Here is a 22,378-nt window from a genome sequence, read left to right as displayed (position 1 = left end):
CACAGCATCATCCCATGTCCCCTCACATTTCTCTCAAATTATTTTCACTGCAGCATCTCCTGAGCGGGCAGTTATGGTGCAGGGAGGGATGTGTTCAGGCTCCGACTGTCTTTTCCCTGAAATTCCAGGGGGCCCCAGCCTGAGCCCGAGACCGCGGGTGGGGACCGGTTCCGGGGAGCTGGGCCGGGTTCTGCCGTCCTCGCCCACAGCAGACCTTTCCCAGGGGGCCAAGGAGGTGGAGCGGGACAGGAGGCTCTGGGTCCAGGGGCCTCCTTCGCTGCTGAACTAGGGGACACAGCGAGGGCTCAGGACCCGCGACAATCGGCGGGGGACTCCCTGGGGGCAGACCCTCTCCCCAGCAGCCGCCCTCCTGCCGTGGGCATCCCCGGGGATGCCCTGCAGCTCCGGACAGACGTCCTGGCCTGGCCATCGGGGCGCGGAGGCTGAACGCTGTCTCCCTCATGCCTCCGAGGGCGCAGTTCCCGTGGGGTGAGGGGCGGGGCGGGGCCAGCTGGTGACCTTTCGGGGTCCGCTCCAGTCGGCGCTCAGGGCTCGCGACCATCGGGGGCGCCCACTCGGCTGCCGTGGCCGCGTCCGCCCGCAAGTGAGGGAGCACCCCACCCTCAGACCCCGGCCCCGCCCGCCTGGCCCGGACGCGGGCCGCGATCCCGACACCCTAGGCGCCGGCCCCGCCCCAGCCCCGCCCTCGCCCCGCCCCGGTCCACTCGGCCCGGCCCCGACCGCTCGCCCCGCCCCCGACTCAATAGGCTCCGCCCCCGGTCCGCTCGGTCCCTTCCCCGGCCCTCTCGGCGCCGGTCGCCGTTTCCCGGGGACGCATTTCGCGGCTGCACTTCCGGCGCGAGGGTCCGGCGCGAGGGTCCGGCGCGCGCCGGGGCCGGGGCCACCCGCCCAGTGTCCCGCCATGCCCAAGCTGCAGGGCTTCGAGTTCTGGAGCCGCACGCTGGGCGGGGCGCGGCACGTGGTGGCCCCCATGGTGGACCAGAGCGAGCTGGCCTGGAGGCTGCTGAGCCGCCGGCACGGGGCGCAGCTCTGCTACACGCCCATGCTGCACGCGCAGGTCTTCGTGCGCGACCCCAACTACCGCCGCGACCACCTCTACCACGCCGTGTGCCCCGAGGACCGGCCGCTCATCGTGCAGGTGCGCCGACCGGGCCGGCCCCGGCCCGCCCGGACCCCGACCCGACTCCTCCCCAGCCCCAGCCCCTGAAACCCGGACCCTGGAACCCGGACCCCGCTCCGGCCCCAGCCCCCGAAACCCGGATCAGATCCGGACCCGGACCCCGCCCCAGCCCCTGACCCGGACGCAGCCCCCGCCCCTGGAGCCCATCCCCGGCCAGGCGCCCGGCTCACAAGCAGCTCTTGCAGTTCTGCGCCAACGACCCGGACGTGTTCGTGCAGGCGGCGCTCCTGGCACAGGACCACTGCGACGCCATCGACCTGAACCTGGGCTGCCCGCAGATGATCGCCAAGAGGGGTGAGTGCGCAGGGGCGTGGGGCGCGGGGGCGCGGGGCCTGGGCCGGACCAGGCGCGGGTCCGGCGGTGCCTACGCCCACCTCTGCGCTCTTCTCTGCAGGCCACTACGGCGCCTTCCTGCAGGAGGACTGGGACCTGCTCCAGAGAATGGGTGAGTCGCCGCGCCCGGCCGGACCCCGCAGCGAGCTGTCCAGCCGAGGATGCGCAGCACCCTTTCCCTTTCTCCCCAGTTTTGCTGGCCCACGAGAAACTGTCTGTCCCTGTCACCTGCAAAATCCGAGTCTTCCCGGAGATTGACAAGACGGTGCGCTACGCCCAGATGCTCGAGAAGGCTGGGTGCCAGGTGAGCTGGGCATCGGTGAGGGGATTAGGCTCCGGAATCTGGGAGTGAGGGGGCACTGGGCTGCGATGTCCCCATTCCCCCACCTGAGCCGGCGACCCTGGGCGGCTGAGGGGACACTGTACCGTAGCTGCTGACCGTGCATGGCCGCACCAAAGAGCAGAAGGGGCCCCTGGCGGGCACGGCGTCCTGGGAGCACATCAAGGCTGTGAGGTGAGTGGGTCAGGGTCTGCTGGGCAGGCAGCAGAGTGGCCTTGGTGCCAGGATGGAGTTTGGGCTGCAGGATGGCCAGGACTTGGGTTGTCCCCCAGCATGTGTCAACCACCCGGCAGGCAGGCAGTGACCATCCCTGTGTTTGCCAACGGGAACATCCAGAGCCTGTGCGATGTGGAGCGCTGCATCCGGGACACAGGGGTGCAGGGCGTCATGAGTGCAGGTGAGCGGGGCCTGGGGGTGCTGGGTGTCATGGGCAGGAGGCTTCAGGGCTGTGGGTGGCCAGGGTCCAGCAAGCAGCAGCACGTGGGGGCGTCCCACTACCCGGCACTCCGCCTGGCCTCCACAGAGGGGAACCTCCACAACCCGGCACTGTTCGAGGGCCGGAGCCCCGCCGTATGGGAGCTGGTGGAGGAGTACCTGGAGCTCGTGCGCCAGCACCCCTGCCCCCTGTCCTACGTGCGCGCCCACCTCTTCAAGCTGTGGCATCACACGTGAGTTGGGCCCCCGGGGGAGGGCGGGAAGTTGGCCCGTGCCGATGTCGGTCCCAGCCCACGGAGGGGCACTGTGGGATCTGCTCAGGCTGCAGGTGCACCGGCAGCTTCGGGAGGAGCTGGCCAAGGCGAAGACCCTGGACGGAGTGGCCGCTGTGAGCCAGGAGCTGAAACTTCGCTGTCAGGCAGGTGCCTGCAGGGCGGGAGCGAGGGCGGGAGGGGCAGGGGACACTAGGGAGGTTGGGGGGGGGGGGGTGACAGGGCTACTGCATCTTGCAGGAGGACATGTCCAGGCAGGCGGCCGGGGAGAAGCCCACAGGAGACCTACCTCTGTCCCACTGGATCTGCCAGCCCTACTTCCGGCCAGAGTGAGTGCCCAGGCCTGCGGGCGCCCACTGCCCCGCACAGGGAAAGGGCTTGGGCAGCTCTTCCCCAGGGTTGTTCTCTCTGTCCAGGCCCAGGGAGGGGAGCAGGCAGAGCGGGGGTGCCTCTAGCAAGCGGGCGCTGGAAGAGGAGGAGGGCAGCGCGGAGGTACTGTCTAAGAACAAGCAGAAGAAGCAGCTGAGGAACCCCCACAAGACCTTCGACCCCTCGCTGAAGCGTGAGCTGCACGGGGTGGAGGGGTGGATGGGGGCGCCTGGCAGGAGCCCCAAGCTCAGGCCTGTGCTCACCTCACACCCACCTGCTTTTTCCCCAGCCAAATACGCCAAGTGCGAGCAGTGTGGAAACCCCAAGGTGGGTGTGTGCATGTGTGTGCGCGCCACGGGGTGGGGGTGGTGCGCAGCTGTGTCACTGTGACCTGTGACCCACAGGGCAGCAGGTGTGTGTTCGACCTGTGCCGGGCCTGCTGCAAGAAACGCGCCTTCAGGGACACGGCAGACTGTCCAGGTGGGTGTGGCGACAGGCGCCTCCAGCCAGGACCCGCTGGGCAGCAGGACCCTCAGCCCAGCCTGGTTCTCCTTTTTGTCCTCGGGCAGGTCACGGACTGCTTTTTAAAACCAAACTGGAGAAGTCTCTGGCCTGGAAGGGGGCCCAGCTCAGGCCGCAGGAGCCTCAGGAGGAGGGGCTGGTGGAGCCCAGCTTGACAACGGTGGGCAGTGCCCTGCTCTGAGCCCACCCAGGACTGCTCCACGCTCCGGGAAGCGCCTTCACTCAGGGACACTCCAGCTGCTCGCAGGGAAGCGAGGACCCTCCCGGCCCCGGCGGGCTCCCGGGCCGGCCCATCACGCCCTGCGCTTGTGCTCAGAACAATAAATTGTTTTAGAGATGTGTGTGCAAGGCTGAGACTGGGGGGTCCATGGCGGGATGCCAGGCGCACCCCCACCCGGCCCCCGGGACTGGAAGGAACAAGGCCGAGCCAGGTGGTCAGGCTGCCCTTTAATGGCTGAGACAGACGGGGAGGCGGGGCCCTGCAGGCTGTCCCCAGGGGGGCCATGGGGGGGCGGGGCGATCGGCAGCCTCACATGTTGGTGCTCATCCGGGACTGGCTGTTGGCCGGAGTCAGCTCTCCCTGGCTCCCTTCGCGGGGCGGGGACTGCAGAAAGGATAGGCTCAGCCCCAACCAGCCTCCAAACCCCCAGCCCCACCACCCACCGCCGCCGGTCCTTACCTTCACGTGCACCTGGTTCCGCAGCACGGCCGCGCGCAGGATCATAGCCTTGGCGCGGCGCTGGAACTCCTTGCCCATGAGCAGGGACTTCTCGAAGGTGGTGCTGCGCTGATCCACGTCCCGGGCGTATAGGATCTGAGGAGGCCCGAGCTCAGCGCCCGCTGCCCCAGGCCCGGGGCCCCGGCCCACCCCTCCCCATCCACCCCCACCCCCACCTTGCTGTGCGAGTCTATGCGGGCATTAATGAGTCCCTCCAGGATGAGCTGCGTCAGCTCATCCTCCAGCGCCGCCACCGTGGTGTTGAAGGCCGTGGCCATCCTGCGCATGTCCGCCGACACGTAGGGGCTGAAATACTGCAGCGGGCAGAGGGCCGGGCTGGAGCAGCTGGCTGGCCACGCCCACCCCCGACCGCCAGCCCCCAGGCTCACCTGGATGAGAGCACGGTTGCGGATCTGGGTGTACAGGGTCCTGACATGGGGCGCCAGGTACATGTCCAAGAGTAGGTTATCCTGCAAAGCAGGCGGTCAGGACTGGTCAGCGGCAGCCACGAGCAGGCTGGGGACAGGCCTGAGGCAGTCAGGGTTGGTTAGAGCAGGGCAGGGGACAGGGGTGGGGTGGTCAGGGCCGGTCGGCACAGCCCTGAGCTGGCCTTACCTTCATCTCGTCCAGCATCTTCAGGCACGAGGCATACTTGGACTCGTAGAACTTGAAGATGATGTCCCGGACCTGCGGCTCCAGCTCCAGGAACAGCTTGAAGGAGCTGTGGGTGTGGACGCCTCAGCGGCCGCTGCTGAGCCAGCCGCCCCCGCCCGCCGCCCGACCCACCTGCTGGAGATGACGTTGCGCTGCAGCTCTTGCCGGTCGAACGTGGCCAGCGCGCAGAGGCCACCGTATACGGCCACGTTGCTGGGGGACAGGAGCTGCACGAAGGCCAAAGGGTGGGTCACTTGGCCATTGGGCTTTCGGGGAGTGGACAGACCCCACCCCGCGGCCCCGCGCTCACCTCGGGGAAGTCGCAGTGGTCAAAGGAGGCCAGCAGGAAGCACTTCGCCGCCTGCTTGTACTTGCGAGCGGCCAACTCCGCCAGCCCTGGGCAGGGAGGGGGATGAGGTGGCGCCCCGGGTCCCCGAGGCCAGCCGGCAGCGCCCTTCCCGTCTGACGCCCCCCCCTCCCCCGCAGGCCCCCAGGAGCTGGCAACCCACCTGCGGCACATTTCAGCTTGGTGAGGATAGCCTGGGTCTGGCTGTCACGCTCCCCGCGCTGCTGCGGGGGAAGGTGGGACACGTGAGCCAACCCTGCCCTATGTCCACGGGTGTCCAGGGCGGGGACCTGGGGCCTACGTACCTCGGCAATCTCCGGGGTGGACTCGGCCTTACTGACGTAGCTCAGCACGTGAGACCAGTTCTGCAGGTAGACGCTGACCTGGGGCGGGGAGGAGGAAGGAGGCTCAGCGCGGTCCCCGGCCCCGCGCCCCCCACCCTGCCCCACGCGGCGCGCACCTTGATGACATTGAGGCACATGTTGATGACGTGCTTGGCGCTGGTGCAGTAGTCGCGGGCACGGGAGTAGCACTTGAGGGCGTTGCTGAGATCCCCGCAGTCCAGGTAGTGGTCTCCCAGGTCGTCGTGGCCGCGCCTGATGCTCTCCTTGATAGAGTTGCCCTTGTAGTTCTTCAGGTCCGTGTCAAGCTTCTCCAGCTTCAGCAGCGCCTTCTTCCGCGTGGCCTCAGCCCAGGCCGTGTCCAGGGGCGGGGGCTCGACGCCACTCTCGGGGACTGCATCGGGCGCATGCTGCAGCTCCCTGGGGGCCCGGGAGCTCAGAGGCTGCTGCTGCAGGCTCCCCCCACCCCGCCCTCCGCCGCAGCCTACCTGCTGGCCTCGGCGAGCTTGCGGTGGATCTCCTCATACATGTCCACGTTGAAGGTGCGCTGCACGAAGGCCAGGGCCATCTTCAGGGCCTCCACGCGCAGCGGCGGGCAGTGGTCGGCTATGAAGTGCAGCCGCTCGATGCGCATCAGGCCGCTGTAGCTGGCCGCATACTGCTCCAGGTCCTGCAGGCGGCGGGCCGGGCGGTGGGCGGCGGCGGGGGCTGGAGGCTGGGGGCGCCCGCCCCGCCTGCCCCACCCGGCCCGCGCCCTACCAGGGTGGGGTTCTCCACCACGTAGTTGACGTCGGGCGCATTCTGCGGGTCCTCCTGCGGGTCCACGTCGATCTGCATGGGCTCCACGGCCCCCTGCAACACGCCGCACCGTGGCCGCCCGCGCCCTCCCCCGCGGCCCGCGGTCCCGGCCGGCCGGTGCCCCCGCCCCCGCCCCCGCGCCGGCCGGGCAGCGAGGGGGCCTTGGCGCCGCGGGCCGGGCACGGGCGCGGGGCGTTACCTGCAAGTTGAACACCTGAACCGGCAGCGGCATCTTCGCGCAACCCCGCCGCGGCGCGCCGTCCACTTCCGGGGCGGCGGGCCGCTTCCGGGTCGCGGGGCGGGGCGGTCCTTAAAGGGGCCGCGGGGCTTTTAAAGGGGCCGCGGCACGCCAGCCGCCTGCACGGACCGGTCGCGGGCCGCATGAGCCGCGCGCGGGGCGTGCTGTGCCGGGGCTGCCTCGCGCTGGCCGCGGCCCTGGCGGCGCTGCTGCTGCTGCCGCTGCCCCGGCCCGGTCCGGCGCGGACCCCGGCCACGACCCCCGCCCGGCGCGCCCCCGCCCCCGGCCTGCGACCCGACGACGTCTTCATCGCCGTCAAGACCACCCGGAGGAACCACGGGCCGCGCCTGGGGCTGCTGCTGCGCACCTGGATCTCCCGGGCCCGCCGGCAGGTGCGGGCTCCCGCGCGGCGTCTGGGGTCCCGCGCCCACCCCGCCGGGGACCCCGGGTTGGGCCCCGCGCCCACCCCGCCCGGGACCGGTGCCCTGCCTGTGACCGTGTGTCCCGGAACCTCCCTGGCTGCTGTCGGGTTGGGCGGGAGTTTCTGGGGCTCCCCCGCCCAGGACCACCCCGGGCCTGATGACTGCTGTCTCCCCAGACTTTCATCTTCACTGATGGCGATGACCCAGGGCTCCAGGGCCAGGGGGGTGAGTGCCCAGCCTGGTGCCACCTGGGACAGGGGAGAGGAGGAAGGAGAGAGGCTCTGAAAGAAGGGAGAGGAGTCAGGGGAGGGAGAAAGGGCAGGGATGGGGAGAGGAGGGGGAGAGGGGAGGGAGGGAGGGAGGGAGGGCAGGGATGGGGAGAGGGAAGGGAGGGAGGGCAGGGGTGGGGAGAGGGAAGGGAGGGAGGGCAGGGGTAGGGAAGGGAGGGAGGACAGGGGTAGGGAAGGGGAGGGAGGGAGGGCAGGCGGGGAGGGCGTCCCCCAGCCCCGCCCGCACCTCCCACAGGTGGCCAGGTGGTCAACACCAACTGCTCAGCGGCAAGGTCGCGCCAGGCCCTGTGCTGCAAGATGGCCGTGGAGTACGACACGTTCATGGAGTCGGGGCGCAAGTAGGAGCGCTGCGCGCGGGAAGGGACCCCTGCCCCCCGCCCCCCAGACTGTCCCTGCCCCCCTCAGACTGCCCCTGTCTCAGGTGGTTCTGCCACGTGGACGACGACAACTACGTGAACCCCAAAGCGCTGCTGCAGCTGCTGGCTGCCTTCCCCCCCAGCCAGGACGTCTACCTGGGCCGGCCCAGCCTCGACCACCCCATCGAGGCCACTGAGAGGGTTCCGGGAGGCAGCTCCGTGAGTGCCAAGGGGTCCCTGGGGGCGGGGCAGTCGCTGCCACCAGGCCTAACGCCCGCCCTCCTCCCAGGTCACCACGGCCAAGTTCTGGTTCGCCACGGGTGGCGCTGGCTTCTGTCTGAGCCGAGGCCTAGCCCTTAAGATGAGCCCCTGGGCCAGGTGAGCACGGGTGGGGCCAGGTGGGGGCGGGGCCTGATTGGGTGGGCGTGGTCAGGTGAGCTGGGGCTGGAGCACTGACCTGGCACTGACCACGCCCTCCTCAGCCTGGGCGGCTTCATCAGCACAGCGGAGCGGGTGCGCCTGCCAGATGACTGTGCGGTGGGCTACATCGTGGAGGGGCTGCTGGGCGCCCGCCTGCGGCCCAGCCCCCTCTTCCACTCCCACCTGGAGAACCTACGGACGCTGCCCCCGGACACCGTGCTGCAACAGGTGCCTCCCGCCCTCCGTGGCGGCCCTGGGGGCTTGACCCACTGCGTATTGCGTATTGCGGAGCTGCCGTACCCCCCGGTGAGTTCCCATCTGCCCTGCAGGTCACCCTGAGCTACGGGGGCCCCGAGAACCCGCAGAACGTGGTGAGCGTGTCTGGGCCCTTCAGTCTGCAGCAGGACCCCACCCGGTGAGCGGGGCTCGGGCGGGTTCTGGAAGGGGAAGGGCGGCCATGCCCAGTGCTGACCCCAGTGCCCCCCAGGTTTCAGTCTGTCCACTGTCACCTGTACCCCGACACCGATTGGTGCCCCAAGCAGGCACCTATGTCCTCCCAGTGACCCTCTGCACCCGGCAACTCCAGGCTAAGTGGACAGGATTCGACCCAGCAGCTCCCCCATCTGCTCTCTGCACCGCACAGGACTGACCACCCGGGAGGTCGAGGTGCACAGCCTACCCCTCACCCAGGGGCTGAGTTTGTAGGTTCTGGGGGCCTGGGCAGACCCCAGCTCTATGCACCGTTGCAGGACAATAAAAAACACAACTCAGCCCACTGCCCGCGCCTCCTCTCATGCCCCCACCCTGCCCTGTTTCGGGTTCCCCTGAGTCCTGGGGTTGTGGGGAGCAGGAAGTACAGCAGTGAGGCAGTCTTATCCCTGAGCTTACACCACTGTGCTTCCCAGAAGAGTTGAGGGGCGTGTGCATGTGTGAGGGTGTGTGTGACCTGAGCATTTACACATATGTGTGGAGGGTGTATGAATAGGAGTGCATATGTGTGAGTGTGGCTGCATGTATGTCCATGTGTGTAGGGTGAGTGCATGTGTACATGTATGTGTGAACATTGCATGCATGTGGTAAGTACCTGTGTATGTGTACCTATGGCATGAGTCCCTGTGTGTACAGGAGTGTGGGGTCACTGTGTACATGAGTGTGCTATGGAGGGTATGTGTACGTGAGTGTGTATTGTGAAGTGCGGGTATGTGTCTACCTGCGTGTATATGTCCAGGGTGTGAGTGCATGTATGTCGAGAATGAGTTCACATGTGGGGCTGCATGTGTGGGAGTCTCTGGGGAGCAGGCAGCTGGGGCCTCAGGTGTCAGCCACAGGAGAAGAGGGGGCCCAGCACCCCAAGGGCTGCCAGGAGGCGGTGCCGCTCTTTGCTCCTGAGCAAAACGAGGCGAGACATCTGCCACAGCCTCAAGGGTCTGAGGGTCTGGGCTGCTGCCTGTCTGGGGCTCAGACCCTTGGTCTGACACTCTGGAAGAGCTGAACCCACCCCCATGGCCTGACCCCACACCACACGGGCCCCCGGGTGCCCCCAGGACTGAACCCTGAGCGTGGTCACATGTGGCCCGACCTGCCCCATTGCTCAGTGGCTCCCAATCAGAATTGGCCTTGCTCTCGGCACCGGCCCTGGCACTGGTCGGAGTGGACGCGCCCACGGGCTCCCTTGCAGCCTCCTCCAGCTGCGGAGGAAGGAGGCGGCACCAGCAGCCCGGGCTCCAGAGCCCCTCCCTCAGCGCCTCCAGACAGGCTCTCCTGCCCTCCTACACCCGCCTGACTGCGCCCTTGAGTCCCCAGCTGACCGCCGCCTGGGGGAAGTGGTTTATTTCCTTCTCTTGTTGCTCCCCAGTATTGAGTTTAATTTTTTTCATTTTTTAAATGATTTTATTTATTGAATCACCATAGAGCAGTTACAAAGCTTTCGGGTTTAAGACTCGGTCATACAATGAAACACCCATACCTTCACCAGTGCCCGTTCTCCACCACCAAAAACCCCAGTATACCCCCATTCCACACCCTCCCCCTACCTGTGGGGCAGATGATTTTGACATTACTCTCTCTCCACTTTGATTACTTCAACATTTTGACACCAGACCCACCATTATTATTTGGGATTTTACCTCAACACTCAGATCTGCCGAAAAGGCAACAGTAGATAATTTGTTTTCTATTGCTGGTTATGAATAACATGATGTCGCATGGCTGTAGTAGTGGCCACATGATTTTGAAATTCTGAAATTCTAACAATTAAATTTGGAGGGATTTCTGCCAAAACCTGCTGGGTTCCAAGATTTGTTCCTGAGTCTCTGGGATCATGGCCCTTAAGCAGCTTGATCAGGAGCAAGAGAGGCCATTCGTGGGCAGCAACTCAGGGACTCGTTGGGACAGGGAGGAAAGGGCCGGCTCTACTCCTATCCCATAAGGCCCCACGTGTCTCGTAGTGAGGGCTCAAACCTGACTGTCCAATGGCCTCTGGAGGATGGCAGCCACCAAACTGCCAAGGGGGAGCAGGCAGAGGGACAGCACCCTTCCCCTCCCCCGCCCCCCGGGGTGGCCCGGCCACAGTAACTGCGGGGTCCAGATGCATTTCTGCCCAAAGCTGCTGGGTTCCGAGATTTGTTTCTGAGTCTCTGGGGTCATGGCCGTAAGTGAGTTTGATTTCTTTTTACTATCTTTTTTGGGCCACACCCAGCAGTGCTCAAGTCTGACTCGGGGCACGGCTTGGGGGACACCGTGGGCAAGCCAAATGGCCATCTCCCTGCTCCCGCCCTAAACGGCACCGAGGGGCAGCCGCCAGCAGGGGGCGGGACAGAGCCAGGCCCGCAGATCTTGCCAGCTGGTGGCGCCCTTGACTAGGATCTTCCTAACGGATTCCAGCCATTCTTGGATGTTGGAGGACCCTGGGTTACTGAAACTGCTAAACTTAAAGTTTCAAGAATGCATTTTTTGAGCGACTAGAGGGATAGTCCATTGGGGAGGGCTGCGCTTGCACACAGCTGACTCAGGTTCGATCCGTAGCACCCCACATGGTCCCCGAGCACAGAACCAGGAATCAGCCCAGGGCACTGCCAGGTGTGCCCCCCTCAAAAAACCCAAAATACCCATTTTGACGCCTGATACTTCAAAGGGCGTTATTTCATTCCTTTTGTGTTTTGGTCTGGTTTGGGGCCGCACCCGGCGGTGCTCAGGGCTTACTCCTGGCTCAGCACTCAGGAACCACTCTGGCAGGGCTCAGGGTGCCATATGGGGTGCCGGGGACTGAACCCAGAGCCAGGAAGAGCTCCCACAGCACCACGGTGGGTGGCAAACCTCCAAGTGACCAAGTACTTGCCTTTGGGTCATCGGCCATCCCTGGGTGGACACGTAAGGGCGGTGATGAGGTCCTTGTGCTTTGGCCTGCACCAAGGACATGGAGGACCGAGCTCAGGTCATACATGCAGGAGTCCCGGGCAGTGCTCAGGGCCTACACTGAGGAATTCCTCTTCACTCAGGAATCACCTCTGCTGTACTCGGGGGACCCTATGGGGTGCCAGGGATTGAACCTGTGTCAGCCACATGCAGAGCAAATGCCCTCCCCACTGTCCTATGGCTCCGGCCCCTTTCTCAGGTTGTTTTTTGCTTTTTTTTTTTTTTTTTTAATCGGAACCACTCAGCCTGCATCCTTTCCCTTTCCCTCTTCCAAGGAAGAGAAACAGTCATCAGTGGTCAAAGGCTGTTGCCAGAGCCAGACCTGGAAGTAGTCTCCCACTCAGAAGAGGGTGCCCGGCCACTCCACAGGCTTTCTTCTCTGGGAACTGTAGAAATAGCCCTTGAAAGGGAAATCCTGTTTCTCAAGTTTTTTGCCTTGAGACAAACTTGGGCGTGTACAAGCTACTGGCCCCAGTTCCACGCCACACGGTGTCCCCCGTAGCCCTCAGTATGGACCAGTCTCAGCCCGCAGCAAGGGTCACACGGGGCTGAATGCAGGGGCAAGGGAGTGAGTGGCCTGGACACCCCAGGAGGAAGGCATGACTGCAGGGTGTAAACACAGACGGCTCCAACCTCTGCCTGCTCCTCACAGCCCCCAGCCCTGCATGAGTGCAAAGGAGGGTGTGCCGGCACGGCCACTCCCACAGTCAGCACCAAGCCCAGCTGCTGCCCTGCCTGGACGCGCTGCTGGGTTGGGCCCTCTGGAGGAAGGGCCATGCTCAGGGAACGAGAGCTGCGGGGCTCCGGCCGGCCCCCACCCTGCCCCCACTCCGCTGTGGAGCTGTGCATCACGCAGACAGTGAGGCCAGAGTGCTGGGCGCTTGGGGCATGGCTGGCGGCCGCCCTGCTGGAAGGCCTCACCACCCCCTTCCCCGTCATCCGTCCTGTTCATTTTCCATCAGCCTTTTGGCTCTCTCCAGGTTGGATCCCTTCTACTGTTTTGATTTTTTTTTCCCACACCTGGCGGTGCTCAGGGCTGACTCCTGGCTCTGCTACTCAGGGATCATCCTGGTGGGTAGGGCGACCCCAGAGAGTGCCGGGGATCAGCTCCCTCACCTGGTGGCCTACCCTCCCTGTGTATTTTTTCTTTTCCATCGTTGCCCCACTGGGCTCTGAGCCCGTATTTAGCTCCAGGATTCCACCCTCTGTGTGGCCACAGTCATGTGTGAGGAAAGTGTCAGTCGACATCCTGCCGCTCTGGCCCAGGGCCTCCCGTGACTGACCGTGTAAGACTCACATGAGCCAGCCGGCCCCCTTCTGCAACCTCCTCGTCTAGACTGAAGTTTCTGTTCTGTTAGTTCACTCGGATGTTTCCTTTGATTTCTCGGCATTTCACAGAGATGCTTTGAAATCCTCCTGCTTGGGGGGCCAGAGCTCTAGGACGGTGGGGAGGGTGTTTGCCTTGCACATAGCCTACCCGGGTTCGATTCCCAGCATCCCATATGGTCCCCCAAGCACCACCGGGAGCAATTCCTCAGTGCAGAGCCAGGAGTAACTCTTGAGCATCGCTGGGTGTGACCCAAAAAGAAAAGAAAAAAAGAGAAAAGGAAGGAAAAAAAAGAAATCCTGCTTGGCAAGGCCCGACAATGCCTCGCTGCTCATTTGTGCCCTGGAAGCTCGCAGCAAGATGCATGTCTGGGTTTTACTGTCTCCGAAGAACCCCGGCTTCTGCGGGGCCAGGCGCAGGCAGTGCTGGTCAGGGTCTCCTGCTCAGGCTTCTGCCTCGGGAAGTGGCCAGTGGGTGTGTGGCTCATCTGCTGTCCCAGCCTGTGAGGGTTAGTGAAGCCAGTACTGCGGGAGGGGTCGGACCCACCGCAGGGGCTGGGGTGGGTGGTGGCACAGTTGCACAGCACATACGAAGAAGGCCAGAGTCCCAGGAACACCACAGAGATGTCCAGGGTGTGGGGGTGCTGAGAAGATGCAGGGCCGAGCCCTTGGATGGTCTGCTGAGACCACCGAGCCCTGTCCTTTGAGGACAGACCCTCTGGGGGCTGAGCAGCGGGGCACAGGCAGGCCCCTGGGGGACCTGCGTGAGGGCCAGCAAGTCCCCTGCCCTTCAGCAGGGCCGCTCCCCATGGTGGGGTCCCAGGGCCCCAGAGCAGTGAGCCCAGAGCAGAGCACGTGTGTGCAGCCGTGGCGTCCCGTGAGCGGTCCCGGCCCTAATCCCTGAGAAGCCTTTCCCAGCATTGCTTTACATGCTCACACGCAGCTTTTGTGCCCAACTCCTTCTGCTCGCCCCGCCCCTTACCGGGAAGAGCTTAGTGGTTTGGCAGGACTAAGCTACCCCCCACCCCAATCAGGTCACCCCAGGTCAGGAGGGAGCCCTTGGGGCCTGAAGCCAAACCATCCCCTCCCACTGATGGTGAGACCCCAGCTGCAGGCGTGGGTGAGGAGAGGCTTCGGGGGCTCCTGAGTCTGCCAGCCAGATGGTGCAGGGAGCCTGCCTGTGGGCCCTGCCCGCCATGGCCATGTGAATTGCCCACGAGCCGGAGGACAACAGCCAGGGCCCCAGGGAGAGGTGTCCCCAGCACCCCAAACCATCACCCTCACCTCACAGGAACCCAGACAAGGAGTCGCTGAGCCCACATGGGCATCTGTGTGCAGTGCCTGGGCGCAATGCCTCACGCTTGAACTGCACACACGTGACAAGTCTGTGCCCGAATGTTCCTACCAGTGTGCACGTGTCCTGGGTATGTCTTCCTGTGTACATGTGTTCCCTGGACACACTCACACATGCATGTCCCCAGACATGCTCACACTCCCATCCTTCTGTGCAAGTGCTTGTTCCAAGGTGTGTTCACATGTGTTCTTGTGTGCATACACATGTTCCTGGGTGTACACACACCTGTCCTCATGTTCCCAGGATGCCACACTTCTTTCCTCATGGGCACACATGTTCTCGGACATGTGTCCTCGTGATGGCACGTGTGTGGCAGAGCACACATTTCTGTGCCTATGTCTGCTCAGGCTCCCTCCCCTCGCTGTCTGCCTGTCCCCTGGAGACCTCACTCCAGTGGGTCCCCCTGTCCTGAGACAGTGACCTGTGCTGGGGCTGGCTGGGGTCACTGCTGGGCAGGTTCTCTCTCACCCTAAGAAGCAGGAAGATGGAGTCAAATCCCCTCTGGGAAGCTCAGAGAAGGAACCTGAGAAGGCACTGGAGAGGCTTCTAGAAGGATCTGTGACCTGGTCCCACTGTACCTTGGCACCTCTCCTGCATCCGTACACATAGATACGTACTGTGCCAGCACACACATGAACTGTTGGCTTCTGCTCAGATGCTCGAAGAGCCCTCAGCCTGGGGCATGGGCCTGGCCCCAGGGACCTGCCAGCAACCCCCAAAACAGCTCCTGGGCAGAGGGATGTGTGGAGAGAGCTCTGTGCTGTGGGCCTGGGCTTGCTCCCAGCCACAGCTCTGGGTGCCCTGAGGCCCAGGGAGGGGCTCTCCCGGGGTCTCGTGGGGGGGTCCCACTGCATGTAAGCCCCGCGTGTTTCTTGACACTGTCCATCCCAGCTGCTGGTTGCACGAGACAGTAAAAAGAGAATCGAACAAGACTGAGCACACAGCCTAAGCAAGAGCATGGGCCAGATGGGAAGAGAAGGGCCAGGGAGTGGCTCCTGCCGCCCTTCTCAGAGGCTGTCATGGTGTCCAGTGCTCAGCTTGGGCTCTCCAAGCAGGCTGTGGGTGGACAGCAAGAAGTTCCTGAGTCGTAGAGAGCTGACCACTCATCCTTTGGGTGTCCAGGCAGATGCTCCCATGGTGCCCTTGTTGGGGGGGTTCGGGCGGCACACTGTACCCGGTTTCCATCTCTGTGATTCGAGCCGCTTTGGTAGCCCCAGAGCAGCCCAGAATTCCTGGAGTGCAGCCACATGCCCGAGGGCAGATGGGGCAGAGGCTGCCTGGGCACCTCAGAGAGACTCCCCCGGGCCCCAGCAGTCTGCAGACCAGCTGAGGCTAGGGAGATGGGGTGTCCCCTCCTCCCAAGAAGCCTCACCTGGGCCATGCTTTGCCCAGAAAATGAAGCAAAGCCCAAGTGACACCACATGCTCTGTCCCTGCACAGAGCATGTTCGACAGACACAGCACACATGTGCCAGACACACACACAACACACACATGCATGGCAGTACACGCATAACACACATTTGGCACACATGCACACACTGGCACACACCCACATTTTTGATACTTTTTTCAAACCCAGGAGCGGGCTCCTGGCCAGCACCTTCCCATACGGTACAGTGAGGTAGAGGGGGTGGCTCTCCTGGTGAAGCAAAGTCCAGAACAAAGCCGCCCGTGCCTGTGCCCTCCCTCCCGCTATTAAAGCCTGCCAGCTTGGCAGGTGCCCCACCACACCATGCAGCTCAGCTTCCACGGCCTGCGGGCCCTGGTGACCGGGGCTGGGAAAGGTGGGTGAGCAGGCGGGCGACCAGTGCCAGACATGGTGGCTGAGGGCCCTGGGGGTGTCCCGTTTTCCCCCGCCCTGGCCCCGGGTCTGGATGGACGACAGATGGTTGGGGGGGGGGGGCGCCTGAGCAAGGCCTCCTGCTGTGACACCACCTCCCTGAGCTCTGTGCGGTCCTGCAGGGATCGGGCGGGAGACCGCCAAGGCGCTGCATGCGTCGGGGGCCAGAGTGGTGGCTGTGACGCGCACCCAGGCCGACCTGAACAGCCTCTGCCAGGAGGTGAGCCTGGGGGTTGGTGCCTGTGCCCTGGGCTCCCCTTCGTCCCGAGGAGGAGAAGCAGCAGCCCCTCTCCCTGTGCCCGCAGTGCCCAGGGGTGGAGCCCATATGTGTGGACCTGGGGGACTGGGCGGCCACGGAGCGGGCACTGAGTGACGTGGGCGCTGTGGACCTGCTGGTGAACAACGCGGCTGTGGCGCTTCTGCAGCCCTTCCTGGAGATCACCAAGGAGGTCTTCGACAGGTGGGTGTGGCTGCCCCAGCACGGGCGGGCGGGTGGGCCGGGGTGCGGCCAGGCCCCTCTGACGGACCATGCCCCCAGGTCACTCCACGTGAATCTGCGCTCGGTGATCCAGGTGTCCCAGGTGAGTGGGGGGTGGCCGGCGCGGCCAGGCCAGGCCCTCCGGAGCGGGGAGGGTTAGGCTGCATCTCTCATGGCCTCCAGATCGTGGCCCGCAGCATGGTGGCGCGTGGCGTGCCCGGCTCCATCGTGAACGTCTCCAGCATGGTGTCACAGACCTCCTTCCCCAACATCGCCGTCTACAGTGAGTGCCTGGGGCCCGGGGCGGGGGGACAGGGCCCGCCCCAGCCTCAGCCCAGTCCTCCCCGCAGGCTCCACCAAGGGTGCCATGACCATGCTCACCAAGGTGATGGCCTTGGAGCTGGGGCCACACAAGGTGAGCAGGGGCTGGCGGCAGGGTGGGACGCGGAGGGCCGGGCGCGTCCCTGCACCCCATGGTTCCCTGAGCAGAGCCAGGAGTCAGCCCTGAGCACTGCCCGGCGAGGGCCGGGATGCGGGCTGAGGCGCCTGGACCTTGGGCCCAGATCCGCGTGAACTCCGTGAACCCCACGGTGGTGCAGACGGCCATGGGCCAGCAAGTCCTGAACAACCCTGAGGTGGCCCGGCAGCTCAAGACCCGCCACCCGCTGGGCAAGTTCGCAGGTCAGTGTGCGGCGGGGCGCGAGGGGCGCAGGGGGCAGGCAGGGCGCACTGACCCGTTCGCTCTGCCACAGAGGTGGAGGACGTGGTCAACAGCATCCTCTTCCTGCTCAGCGACTGCAGCGCCGCCACCACCGGCTCCAGCATCATGGTGGACGCGGGGTACCTGACTTCTTAGCGCGCAGCCAGTTCAACCGGGCGGACCTCCTCAAGCCCACCGCAGGCCCCGCCCCGCCCGCCCCAACAGTGTCCTCTGCAGGCCCCGCCCACCGGCCACACCCCGCGCCGAGACCCCGTCCACAGCCCACCCTCTATTGGCCCCGCTCCCTCTCGCTCTCCTCCTTCCGGACCCTCCCCACATTCCCGTCCCCGCAGCTGCCATCCCCCTTGCCGGCCCCGCCTGCCCTGCGTCCACCCTCCCGTCTCTCTGACTCTCAATCCCGCGGGATTGGTTGGGGTTCATTTGCCTAAATAAACGGAGATGGCCCACCTGGAATACGCAGGTGCAAGCTCGGGGCGAGGTGGGTGCGACCTACCCCACTTGGGCCCAAACGCGGAGATTGTTTGCGAGCCAACCCGGCGGTCGCTCCTGATGGCACTTGGGCGACCCTATGCAGGGCGGGGCCCGAACCTAGGTCGGCCGCTCACAAGGCAAGAGCCCAGCTGCTGGGGCTGGAGCAATAGCACAGCGGGTAGGGCGTTTGCCAGCCAGGAGTAACCCCTGAGCATCGCCGGGTGTGACCAAAAAACAAAAAACAAGACAAAACAAAAAAAAGCCCAGCCGCTGACATTGCCAAGGCCTCCGGGAGACCATGTAGGGGCGGCGCGTGCAGGGGTCTCTGGGGACGGCGTGCGCAGAGGTCTCCCTGGGGGCGGTACGCGCAAGGGTCTCCCTGGGGCAGGCGAGTGCAGGAATCTCCCAGCGCCGTGGGCTGCTGGGCTGGCCTGAGCGAGAACTCCGCAGGCGCTCGGCGCGCAGGGGCCGGGCTGGACCTTGGCGCCGCGGGACAGCTGGAGAGAGAAAAAAAACCGCCCAAGCCGCTCCCCGGGGAGGGGCCTGAGAATGCCACGCCCTCTATATCTGTGATTGGCTGCTCTGACATGAGCCCCGCCCAACTCCCGAGCCCAGAGCCGCTCTCCGTCACCGGGATGCCCCGCCCTTCCCTTTGATTGGCTGCTCTAACTCTAGCCCCTCCCACAAGCCGGCCCCAGCGCCACGCTCTGGACCCGGCCTGGTTCTCCTGGAGCCGGGGCTCCCGCGCTCCGCCCTGCGCTCTCCGCCCCGAGACCCGGGCGCGCCCCGGCCCGCCCCGCCCCTGCCCGCTCCCTCCGGGGCCCGGCGCCCGGGCCCGCAGTCGCACGGCGCCGCCATGGAGCTGGGGCTCGCGGGCCGCCGCGCGCTGGTCACGGGCGCGGGCAAAGGTGGGCCGGCGTGCGGGGCCGCAGGGCGTGGGGCGCTGGCAAAAGTGGACCGACGCGCGGGGCCGCGGGGCGAGCGGGGGAGGACGGCGCTGAGTCGCGCGGGTCCCGCCGCAGGCATCGGGCGCAGCACGGTGCTGGCGCTGCACGCCGCGGGGGCGCAGGTGGTGGCCGTGAGCCGGACCCGGGCCGACCTGGAGAGCCTGGTGTGTGAGGTAGGCGCGGGGGCCTCGACCCCCAGACTCGGGCGGGCGCAGGGTGGCGGTGGGCAGGCAGGCCCCTGTGTTCCCAGCCCAGTGCCCGGTCTGCGGCCCGGAATTCGGGTCCGAGGAGGTGACCGCGACCCTTAGTCCCATTGGGCCACCTCGCACGGAGCCTCTGGTAGCTGTGCTCCCCGATATTAAGTGTCCCGGAGTGGAGCCCCTGTGCGTGGACCTGGGGGACTGGGCGGCCACGGAGCGGGCGCTGCGTGACGTGGGCCCCGTGGACCTGCTGGTGAACAACGCGGCTGTGGCGCTTCTGCAGCCCTTCCTGGAGATCACCAAGGAGGCATGTGACACGTGAGTGAAGGTGGGGGTTGGGGCAACCCCTCCCCCAGCACCACTCCAAGACCTGCCACCCCATCTCATCTGCCTGCAGGTCCTTTGAGGTCAACCTGCGGGCAGTGATCCAGGTGTCCCAAGTAAGCTGTCCAGCAGGGAGGGGACGGGGGCGGGTTGGGGGCCTTCCTCACTCTCCCCTCTCCCCAGGTGGTGGCCCGTGGCCTCATTGCCCGGGGAGTCCCTGGCTCCATCGTGAATGTGTCCAGCCAGGCATCACAGCGAGCCCTAACTAACCACAGTGTGTACTGTGAGTGCCCCTCACTGCCCCGCCCGGCCCCTGCCCCTCACTTTCTCGCCCCCACCCCCACCCCGCTCACACTCCTGCCACCTCCACAGGCTCCTGCAAGGGTGCCCTCGACATGCTCACCAAGGTGATGGCTCTGGAGCTAGGGCCTCACAAGGTGAGTTCCCTCAGGTCTCCCCCCAAGCCTGAGTCCAGGGCCCACACCCACCCCTGCCTGTCCCCCTGCAGATCCGTGTGAATGCGGTGAACCCCACAGTCGTCATGACGCCCATGGGCCAGGCCAACTGGAGCGACCCCCAGAAGGCCAAGTCCATGCTGGATCGTATCCCTCTGGGCAGGTTTGCAGGTGAGGCAGAGCCCAGAGGGCGGCGGGTGGGTGGACGGGCAGCAAGGGCAGATCTTCACCCAGTCCCTCCCGCAGAGATGGAGAATGTGGTGGACACCATCCTCTTCCTGCTGAGTGACCGCAGCAGCATGACCACAGGGGCGACGCTGCCTGTGGACGGAGGCTTCCTGGCCACCTGAGCCTCCGCACTGCTGCCCTGCGCTGAGCCCCCAATAAACACACTGCTGCTTCTGCCTGCAGAGTTGTGCTGGAGCCTGCTCCCTGGGCAGTGGGCGGGGGGGAATCAGGAGGCAGATGCTCGTCGGACGCCCATCTATCGGCTCGTCGATCAGTCTTGAAGGACTGTGAGCAGTTTCCTTATCTTCCCTGGCACAGCACAGCCGAACATGGGTTGTTTCAAGTTCTGTTATTTCTTTGGGGGTCACACCCTGGGATGCTCAGGGCTTACTCCTGACGGGCTCGGGCAGTACATGGTGCTGGGGCCGTCTGCTGATTCCAAAGCCTTCCTGCTGTGCTCATGCGGTAGCTATGAGCTTTGTGTTGCTTGTGGGGGATTCCCCCCACTCCTGACACTCCCGCTCCCGTTCACTGGGTATGCAACAGCGAATCAAGTCCCAGGGTGGAGCAGGACAGTGGGTAACTGGGGTGCACAGCCCCCTCTGAGCACGGGACCAGCTGGACCCACACGGTCTCCACCATGCCCAGCTATGTGTGCACTTGTGTAATCATGGACTCTGGCTGTTTCATAACTGGGTGGCAGATCTGCCCCAGCGGAGATAGCGGGTAGGCCCGGGTGACCCCAGCCTGCTCACTCCAGCAGCTGTTGCATTGGGGGTGAAGTGCAACCACCCGACCATGGCTCCCAGCTTCCCACCCTCGTGGCCACACTTGCCTGCCCTCTGCAAGCTAAGCCAGAATCTACAGCTTGTTTACACAGTCTATTGTTTGGCCGCCTGCCAAGGTGCTGGCCTTGCTCACAGCTGACCATGGGTCAATGCTCAGCACACCAGAGGTCCTCCAAGCCCCTTGGGGAGCGAGCGTGAATACCTGAATACCGCAGAGTATACCCGAAGCCCAGAGCACAGCCCCAGGCCCTGCTGAGCTGCAGGGGAGTTAGCCTGCCCCTGCCCCACAAGACCCCATTGTGCATTTGCAATTGCTCCCACCCAGCCTGATGGCCCCAGAGATGCCGCCCCCTCCAGTCCCCCTAGGGATGGAGAAACGAGGAGAGGGGGAGACAGGTGGAGGAAGTTTATTGTATAAAACAGGAACACTCCTCGAGGAAGCCCCCCAGGGGCGCAGTGGACAGGCCCCCGCCTCATGCTTCACCCCCACTCCCTCCCACAGACTCAGGCACACCGACAACACACCACAGAGGACAGACAGGCAGAGGGGCAGATGGGTGGACGGGTGGACAGGTGGGTGGACAGCCGGGAGCGGGCCTAGAACAGCGTGCACTTCTTGCCCGGCTTCTTCACGGGGGGCGGGCAGAGGACGGCCCTGATGGCCTCGTCGAACACGGTCTTCAGGCCTCGCTGGGTCAGCGCGGAGCACTCCAGGTACTTGACAGAGCCTAGGGGTGGGGGAGGGTGAGGGACCGCGCGGGGGCCCGGGGCTGGGGCGTGGCGGGGCACTCACCTATCTCGCGGGCCATGGCCAGGCCCTGCGGGTAGGTGATGGGCGCCAGCTTCTTGTCCCGCAGCCGCTCGACGGTGTCCTTGTCGTCGCGCAGGTCCAGCTTGGTGCCCACCAGGAGGATGGGCGTGTGCGGGCAGTGGTGGCGCACCTCGGGGTACCACTGTGGGGGCCAGCCAGCTCAGCGCTGGGCCCGGATGCGCCGCGCGACCAGGGACACGCCCCCCTGCCCGGCCCCCGGCCGGCCGGCTCTTACCTTGGCCCGGACGTTCTCGAAGGAGGCGGGGCTCACCAAGGAGAAGCAGATGAGGAAGACGTCCTGGGCGGGGAGGCGGCGGTCAGCGCCCGCGCCGCGCGCCCCCCGCCGCGCCCGCCCGGCCCGGCCACCTACGGTCTGCGGGTAGGAGAGCGGCCGCAGGCGGTCGTAGTCCTCCTGGCCCGCCGTGTCCCACAGCCCCAGGTTGACGGGCTTGCCGTCCACCATCACGTTGGCCGAGTAGTTGTCGAACCTGCGGGCGGACGGGCGGCGTGAGCGCGGGCGCGCGGCGGGCCCCCCGCGACCCCCGGGCGCCGGCTCACACGGTGGGGATGTACTCTCCGGGGAAGGCGTTGGTGGTGTAGCTGATGAGCAGGCAGGTCTTCCCCACGGCGCTGCGGACACAGGGAGCGCTCAGCGGGGCCCAGCCGCGCCCCCCGCCCCCGCCCCGGCCCGCACTCACCCGTCGCCGACCACCACGCACTTGATGGCCTGCATGGGCGCGGCCGCCGGGCTGCGGAGAAATGCCCGCGCCGCAGCGGAGCCGAGCGCCGCCGACCCCAGGCCGGAGACAGCCGAGCGCCGCCGAGCGCGCGCGGAGACAGCCGAGCCGCGCCCCGCCCCGCCCCCGCGCGCCCCCCGCCGCCGCGCCCCCCGCGCCGCCCCCGCGCGCTGTCCACGCGCCCAGCCCGCCGCCGCCGCCGCCGCGCCCCCCGCGCGCCGCCGTGC

The 22,378-nt window shown here is 65.8% G+C and overlaps 6 protein-coding genes and 1 pseudogene across 10 annotated transcripts; 4 read left to right on the top strand and 3 right to left on the bottom strand.

Annotated features, from left to right (window-relative positions):
• Nucleotides 1-823: 823 nt before the first annotated feature.
• DUS1L (dihydrouridine synthase 1 like) lies at nt 824-3,809 on the top strand. The gene is made up of 13 exons (XM_056115732.1): nt 824-1,159; nt 1,387-1,495; nt 1,596-1,646; nt 1,726-1,838; nt 1,966-2,048; nt 2,168-2,271; nt 2,398-2,542; nt 2,631-2,727; nt 2,822-2,910; nt 2,998-3,143; nt 3,240-3,277; nt 3,355-3,430; nt 3,520-3,809. The coding sequence occupies exons 1-13, from the start codon at nt 923-925 to the stop codon at nt 3,651-3,653; spliced, it is 1,422 nt and encodes a 473-aa protein (XP_055971707.1). The 5' UTR covers nt 824-922; the 3' UTR covers nt 3,654-3,809.
• A 135-nt stretch (nt 3,810-3,944) lies between these two features.
• On the bottom strand, nt 3,945-6,670 carry GPS1 (G protein pathway suppressor 1). Of its 2 annotated transcripts, none has more exons than XM_056115729.1 (13): nt 6,529-6,670; nt 6,291-6,383; nt 6,020-6,201; nt 5,651-5,951; nt 5,496-5,573; nt 5,354-5,414; nt 5,155-5,240; nt 4,977-5,071; nt 4,806-4,911; nt 4,580-4,660; nt 4,367-4,504; nt 4,152-4,286; nt 3,945-4,076 (listed from the first exon to the last, which is right to left on the bottom strand). In XM_056115729.1, exons 1-13 carry the CDS (start codon nt 6,559-6,561, stop codon nt 4,002-4,004), a joined length of 1,464 nt encoding a protein of 487 aa, XP_055971704.1. In that variant the 5' UTR covers nt 6,562-6,670; the 3' UTR covers nt 3,945-4,001. The 2 variants fall into 2 exon arrangements, with proteins under 2 accessions (XP_055971704.1, XP_055971705.1); XM_056115730.1 differs by having other exon boundaries at nt 5,354-5,411.
• RFNG (RFNG O-fucosylpeptide 3-beta-N-acetylglucosaminyltransferase) lies at nt 6,647-8,731 on the top strand. 2 transcript variants are annotated; one of them, XM_056115740.1, is made up of 8 exons: nt 6,647-6,959; nt 7,166-7,214; nt 7,515-7,587; nt 7,701-7,854; nt 7,925-8,013; nt 8,118-8,283; nt 8,385-8,470; nt 8,543-8,731. In XM_056115740.1, the coding sequence occupies exons 1-8, from the start codon at nt 6,711-6,713 to the stop codon at nt 8,616-8,618; spliced, it is 942 nt and encodes a 313-aa protein (XP_055971715.1). In that variant the 5' UTR covers nt 6,647-6,710; the 3' UTR covers nt 8,619-8,731. The 2 variants fall into 2 exon arrangements, with proteins under 2 accessions (XP_055971715.1, XP_055971714.1); XM_056115739.1 differs by having other exon boundaries at nt 6,650-6,959; nt 7,515-7,617; nt 8,543-8,729.
• A 2,974-nt stretch (nt 8,732-11,705) lies between these two features.
• LOC130024973 (uncharacterized) lies at nt 11,706-11,886 on the bottom strand (annotated as a pseudogene).
• A 3,997-nt stretch (nt 11,887-15,883) lies between these two features.
• Nucleotides 15,884-17,325, top strand: LOC130024681 (carbonyl reductase [NADPH] 2-like). The gene is made up of 8 exons (XM_056115376.1): nt 15,884-15,935; nt 16,114-16,211; nt 16,297-16,451; nt 16,530-16,572; nt 16,653-16,752; nt 16,820-16,884; nt 17,033-17,150; nt 17,222-17,325. The coding sequence occupies exons 1-8, from the start codon at nt 15,884-15,886 to the stop codon at nt 17,323-17,325; spliced, it is 735 nt and encodes a 244-aa protein (XP_055971351.1).
• Nucleotides 17,326-18,465: 1,140 nt separating this feature from the next.
• DCXR (dicarbonyl and L-xylulose reductase) lies at nt 18,466-19,989 on the top strand. The gene is made up of 8 exons (XM_056115742.1): nt 18,466-18,569; nt 18,684-18,781; nt 18,972-19,126; nt 19,206-19,248; nt 19,316-19,415; nt 19,505-19,569; nt 19,641-19,758; nt 19,834-19,989. The coding sequence occupies exons 1-8, from the start codon at nt 18,518-18,520 to the stop codon at nt 19,935-19,937; spliced, it is 735 nt and encodes a 244-aa protein (XP_055971717.1). The 5' UTR covers nt 18,466-18,517; the 3' UTR covers nt 19,938-19,989.
• A 1,062-nt stretch (nt 19,990-21,051) lies between these two features.
• RAC3 (Rac family small GTPase 3) lies at nt 21,052-22,282 on the bottom strand. Of its 3 annotated transcripts, XM_056115745.1 has the most exons (6): nt 22,113-22,277; nt 21,973-22,044; nt 21,785-21,902; nt 21,650-21,712; nt 21,397-21,556; nt 21,052-21,331 (listed from the first exon to the last, which is right to left on the bottom strand). In XM_056115745.1, exons 1-6 carry the CDS (start codon nt 22,145-22,147, stop codon nt 21,201-21,203), a joined length of 579 nt encoding a protein of 192 aa, XP_055971720.1. In that variant the 5' UTR covers nt 22,148-22,277; the 3' UTR covers nt 21,052-21,200. The 3 variants fall into 3 exon arrangements, with proteins under 3 accessions (XP_055971720.1, XP_055971719.1, XP_055971721.1); XM_056115744.1 differs by having other exon boundaries at nt 21,650-21,902; nt 22,113-22,282; XM_056115746.1 differs by lacking the exon at nt 21,973-22,044 and having other exon boundaries at nt 22,113-22,278.
• Nucleotides 22,283-22,378: the final 96 nt, after the last annotated feature.

Source organism: Sorex fumeus, unplaced genomic scaffold, assembly GCF_029834395.1.
Source record: "Sorex fumeus unplaced genomic scaffold, SorFum_2.1 ptg000029l, whole genome shotgun sequence".
Lineage (NCBI taxonomy): Eukaryota > Metazoa > Chordata > Mammalia > Eulipotyphla > Soricidae > Sorex > Sorex fumeus.
Note: the sequence above shows the minus strand (reverse complement) of the source record. Positions and strands in the feature narration are given on the sequence as shown.

Excerpts from the sequence above, each read along its gene's own strand:
- RAC3 (XM_056115744.1), bottom strand. The coding sequence starts at position 22,147 with ATGCAGGCCATCAAGTGCGTGGTGGTCGGCGACGG. Across the intron at positions 22,045-22,112 it reads TGCGTGGTGGTCGGCGACGG|CGCCGTGGGGAAGACCTGCC; the intron begins GTGAGTGCGGGC and ends CTGTGTCCGCAG. Across the intron at positions 21,332-21,396 it reads GGCCATGGCCCGCGAGATAG|GCTCTGTCAAGTACCTGGAG; the intron begins GTGAGTGCCCCG and ends CCCCACCCCTAG.
- GPS1 (XM_056115729.1), bottom strand. The coding sequence starts at position 6,561 with ATGCCGCTGCCGGTTCAGGTGTTCAACTTGCAG. Across the intron at positions 5,574-5,650 it reads TGTGCCTCAATGTCATCAAG|GTCAGCGTCTACCTGCAGAA; the intron begins GTGCGCGCCGCG and ends TCCCCGCCCCAG. Across the intron at positions 4,912-4,976 it reads CGCAACGTCATCTCCAGCAG|CTCCTTCAAGCTGTTCCTGG; the intron begins GTGGGTCGGGCG and ends CCACACCCACAG.
- DCXR (XM_056115742.1), top strand. The coding sequence starts at position 18,518 with ATGGAGCTGGGGCTCGCGGGCCGCCGCGCGCTGGTCACGGGCGCGGGC. Across the intron at positions 18,570-18,683 it reads GGTCACGGGCGCGGGCAAAG|GCATCGGGCGCAGCACGGTG; the intron begins GTGGGCCGGCGT and ends GTCCCGCCGCAG. Across the intron at positions 19,127-19,205 it reads ACCAAGGAGGCATGTGACAC|GTCCTTTGAGGTCAACCTGC; the intron begins GTGAGTGAAGGT and ends ATCTGCCTGCAG.
- DUS1L (XM_056115732.1), top strand. The coding sequence starts at position 923 with ATGCCCAAGCTGCAGGGCTTCGAGTTCTGGAGCCGCACGCTGGGCGGG. Across the intron at positions 2,049-2,167 it reads GAGCACATCAAGGCTGTGAG|GCAGGCAGTGACCATCCCTG; the intron begins GTGAGTGGGTCA and ends ACCACCCGGCAG. Across the intron at positions 2,728-2,821 it reads AGCTGAAACTTCGCTGTCAG|GAGGACATGTCCAGGCAGGC; the intron begins GCAGGTGCCTGC and ends TGCATCTTGCAG.
- RFNG (XM_056115739.1), top strand. The coding sequence starts at position 6,711 with ATGAGCCGCGCGCGGGGCGTGCTGTGCCGGGGCTGCCTCGCGCTGGCC. Across the intron at positions 8,284-8,384 it reads CGGACACCGTGCTGCAACAG|GTCACCCTGAGCTACGGGGG; the intron begins GTGCCTCCCGCC and ends TCTGCCCTGCAG. Across the intron at positions 8,471-8,542 it reads CTGCAGCAGGACCCCACCCG|GTTTCAGTCTGTCCACTGTC; the intron begins GTGAGCGGGGCT and ends AGTGCCCCCCAG.
- LOC130024681 (XM_056115376.1), top strand. The coding sequence starts at position 15,884 with ATGCAGCTCAGCTTCCACGGCCTGCGGGCCCTGGTGACCGGGGCTGGG. Across the intron at positions 15,936-16,113 it reads GGTGACCGGGGCTGGGAAAG|GGATCGGGCGGGAGACCGCC; the intron begins GTGGGTGAGCAG and ends GCGGTCCTGCAG. Across the intron at positions 16,753-16,819 it reads CCCCAACATCGCCGTCTACA|GCTCCACCAAGGGTGCCATG; the intron begins GTGAGTGCCTGG and ends TCCTCCCCGCAG.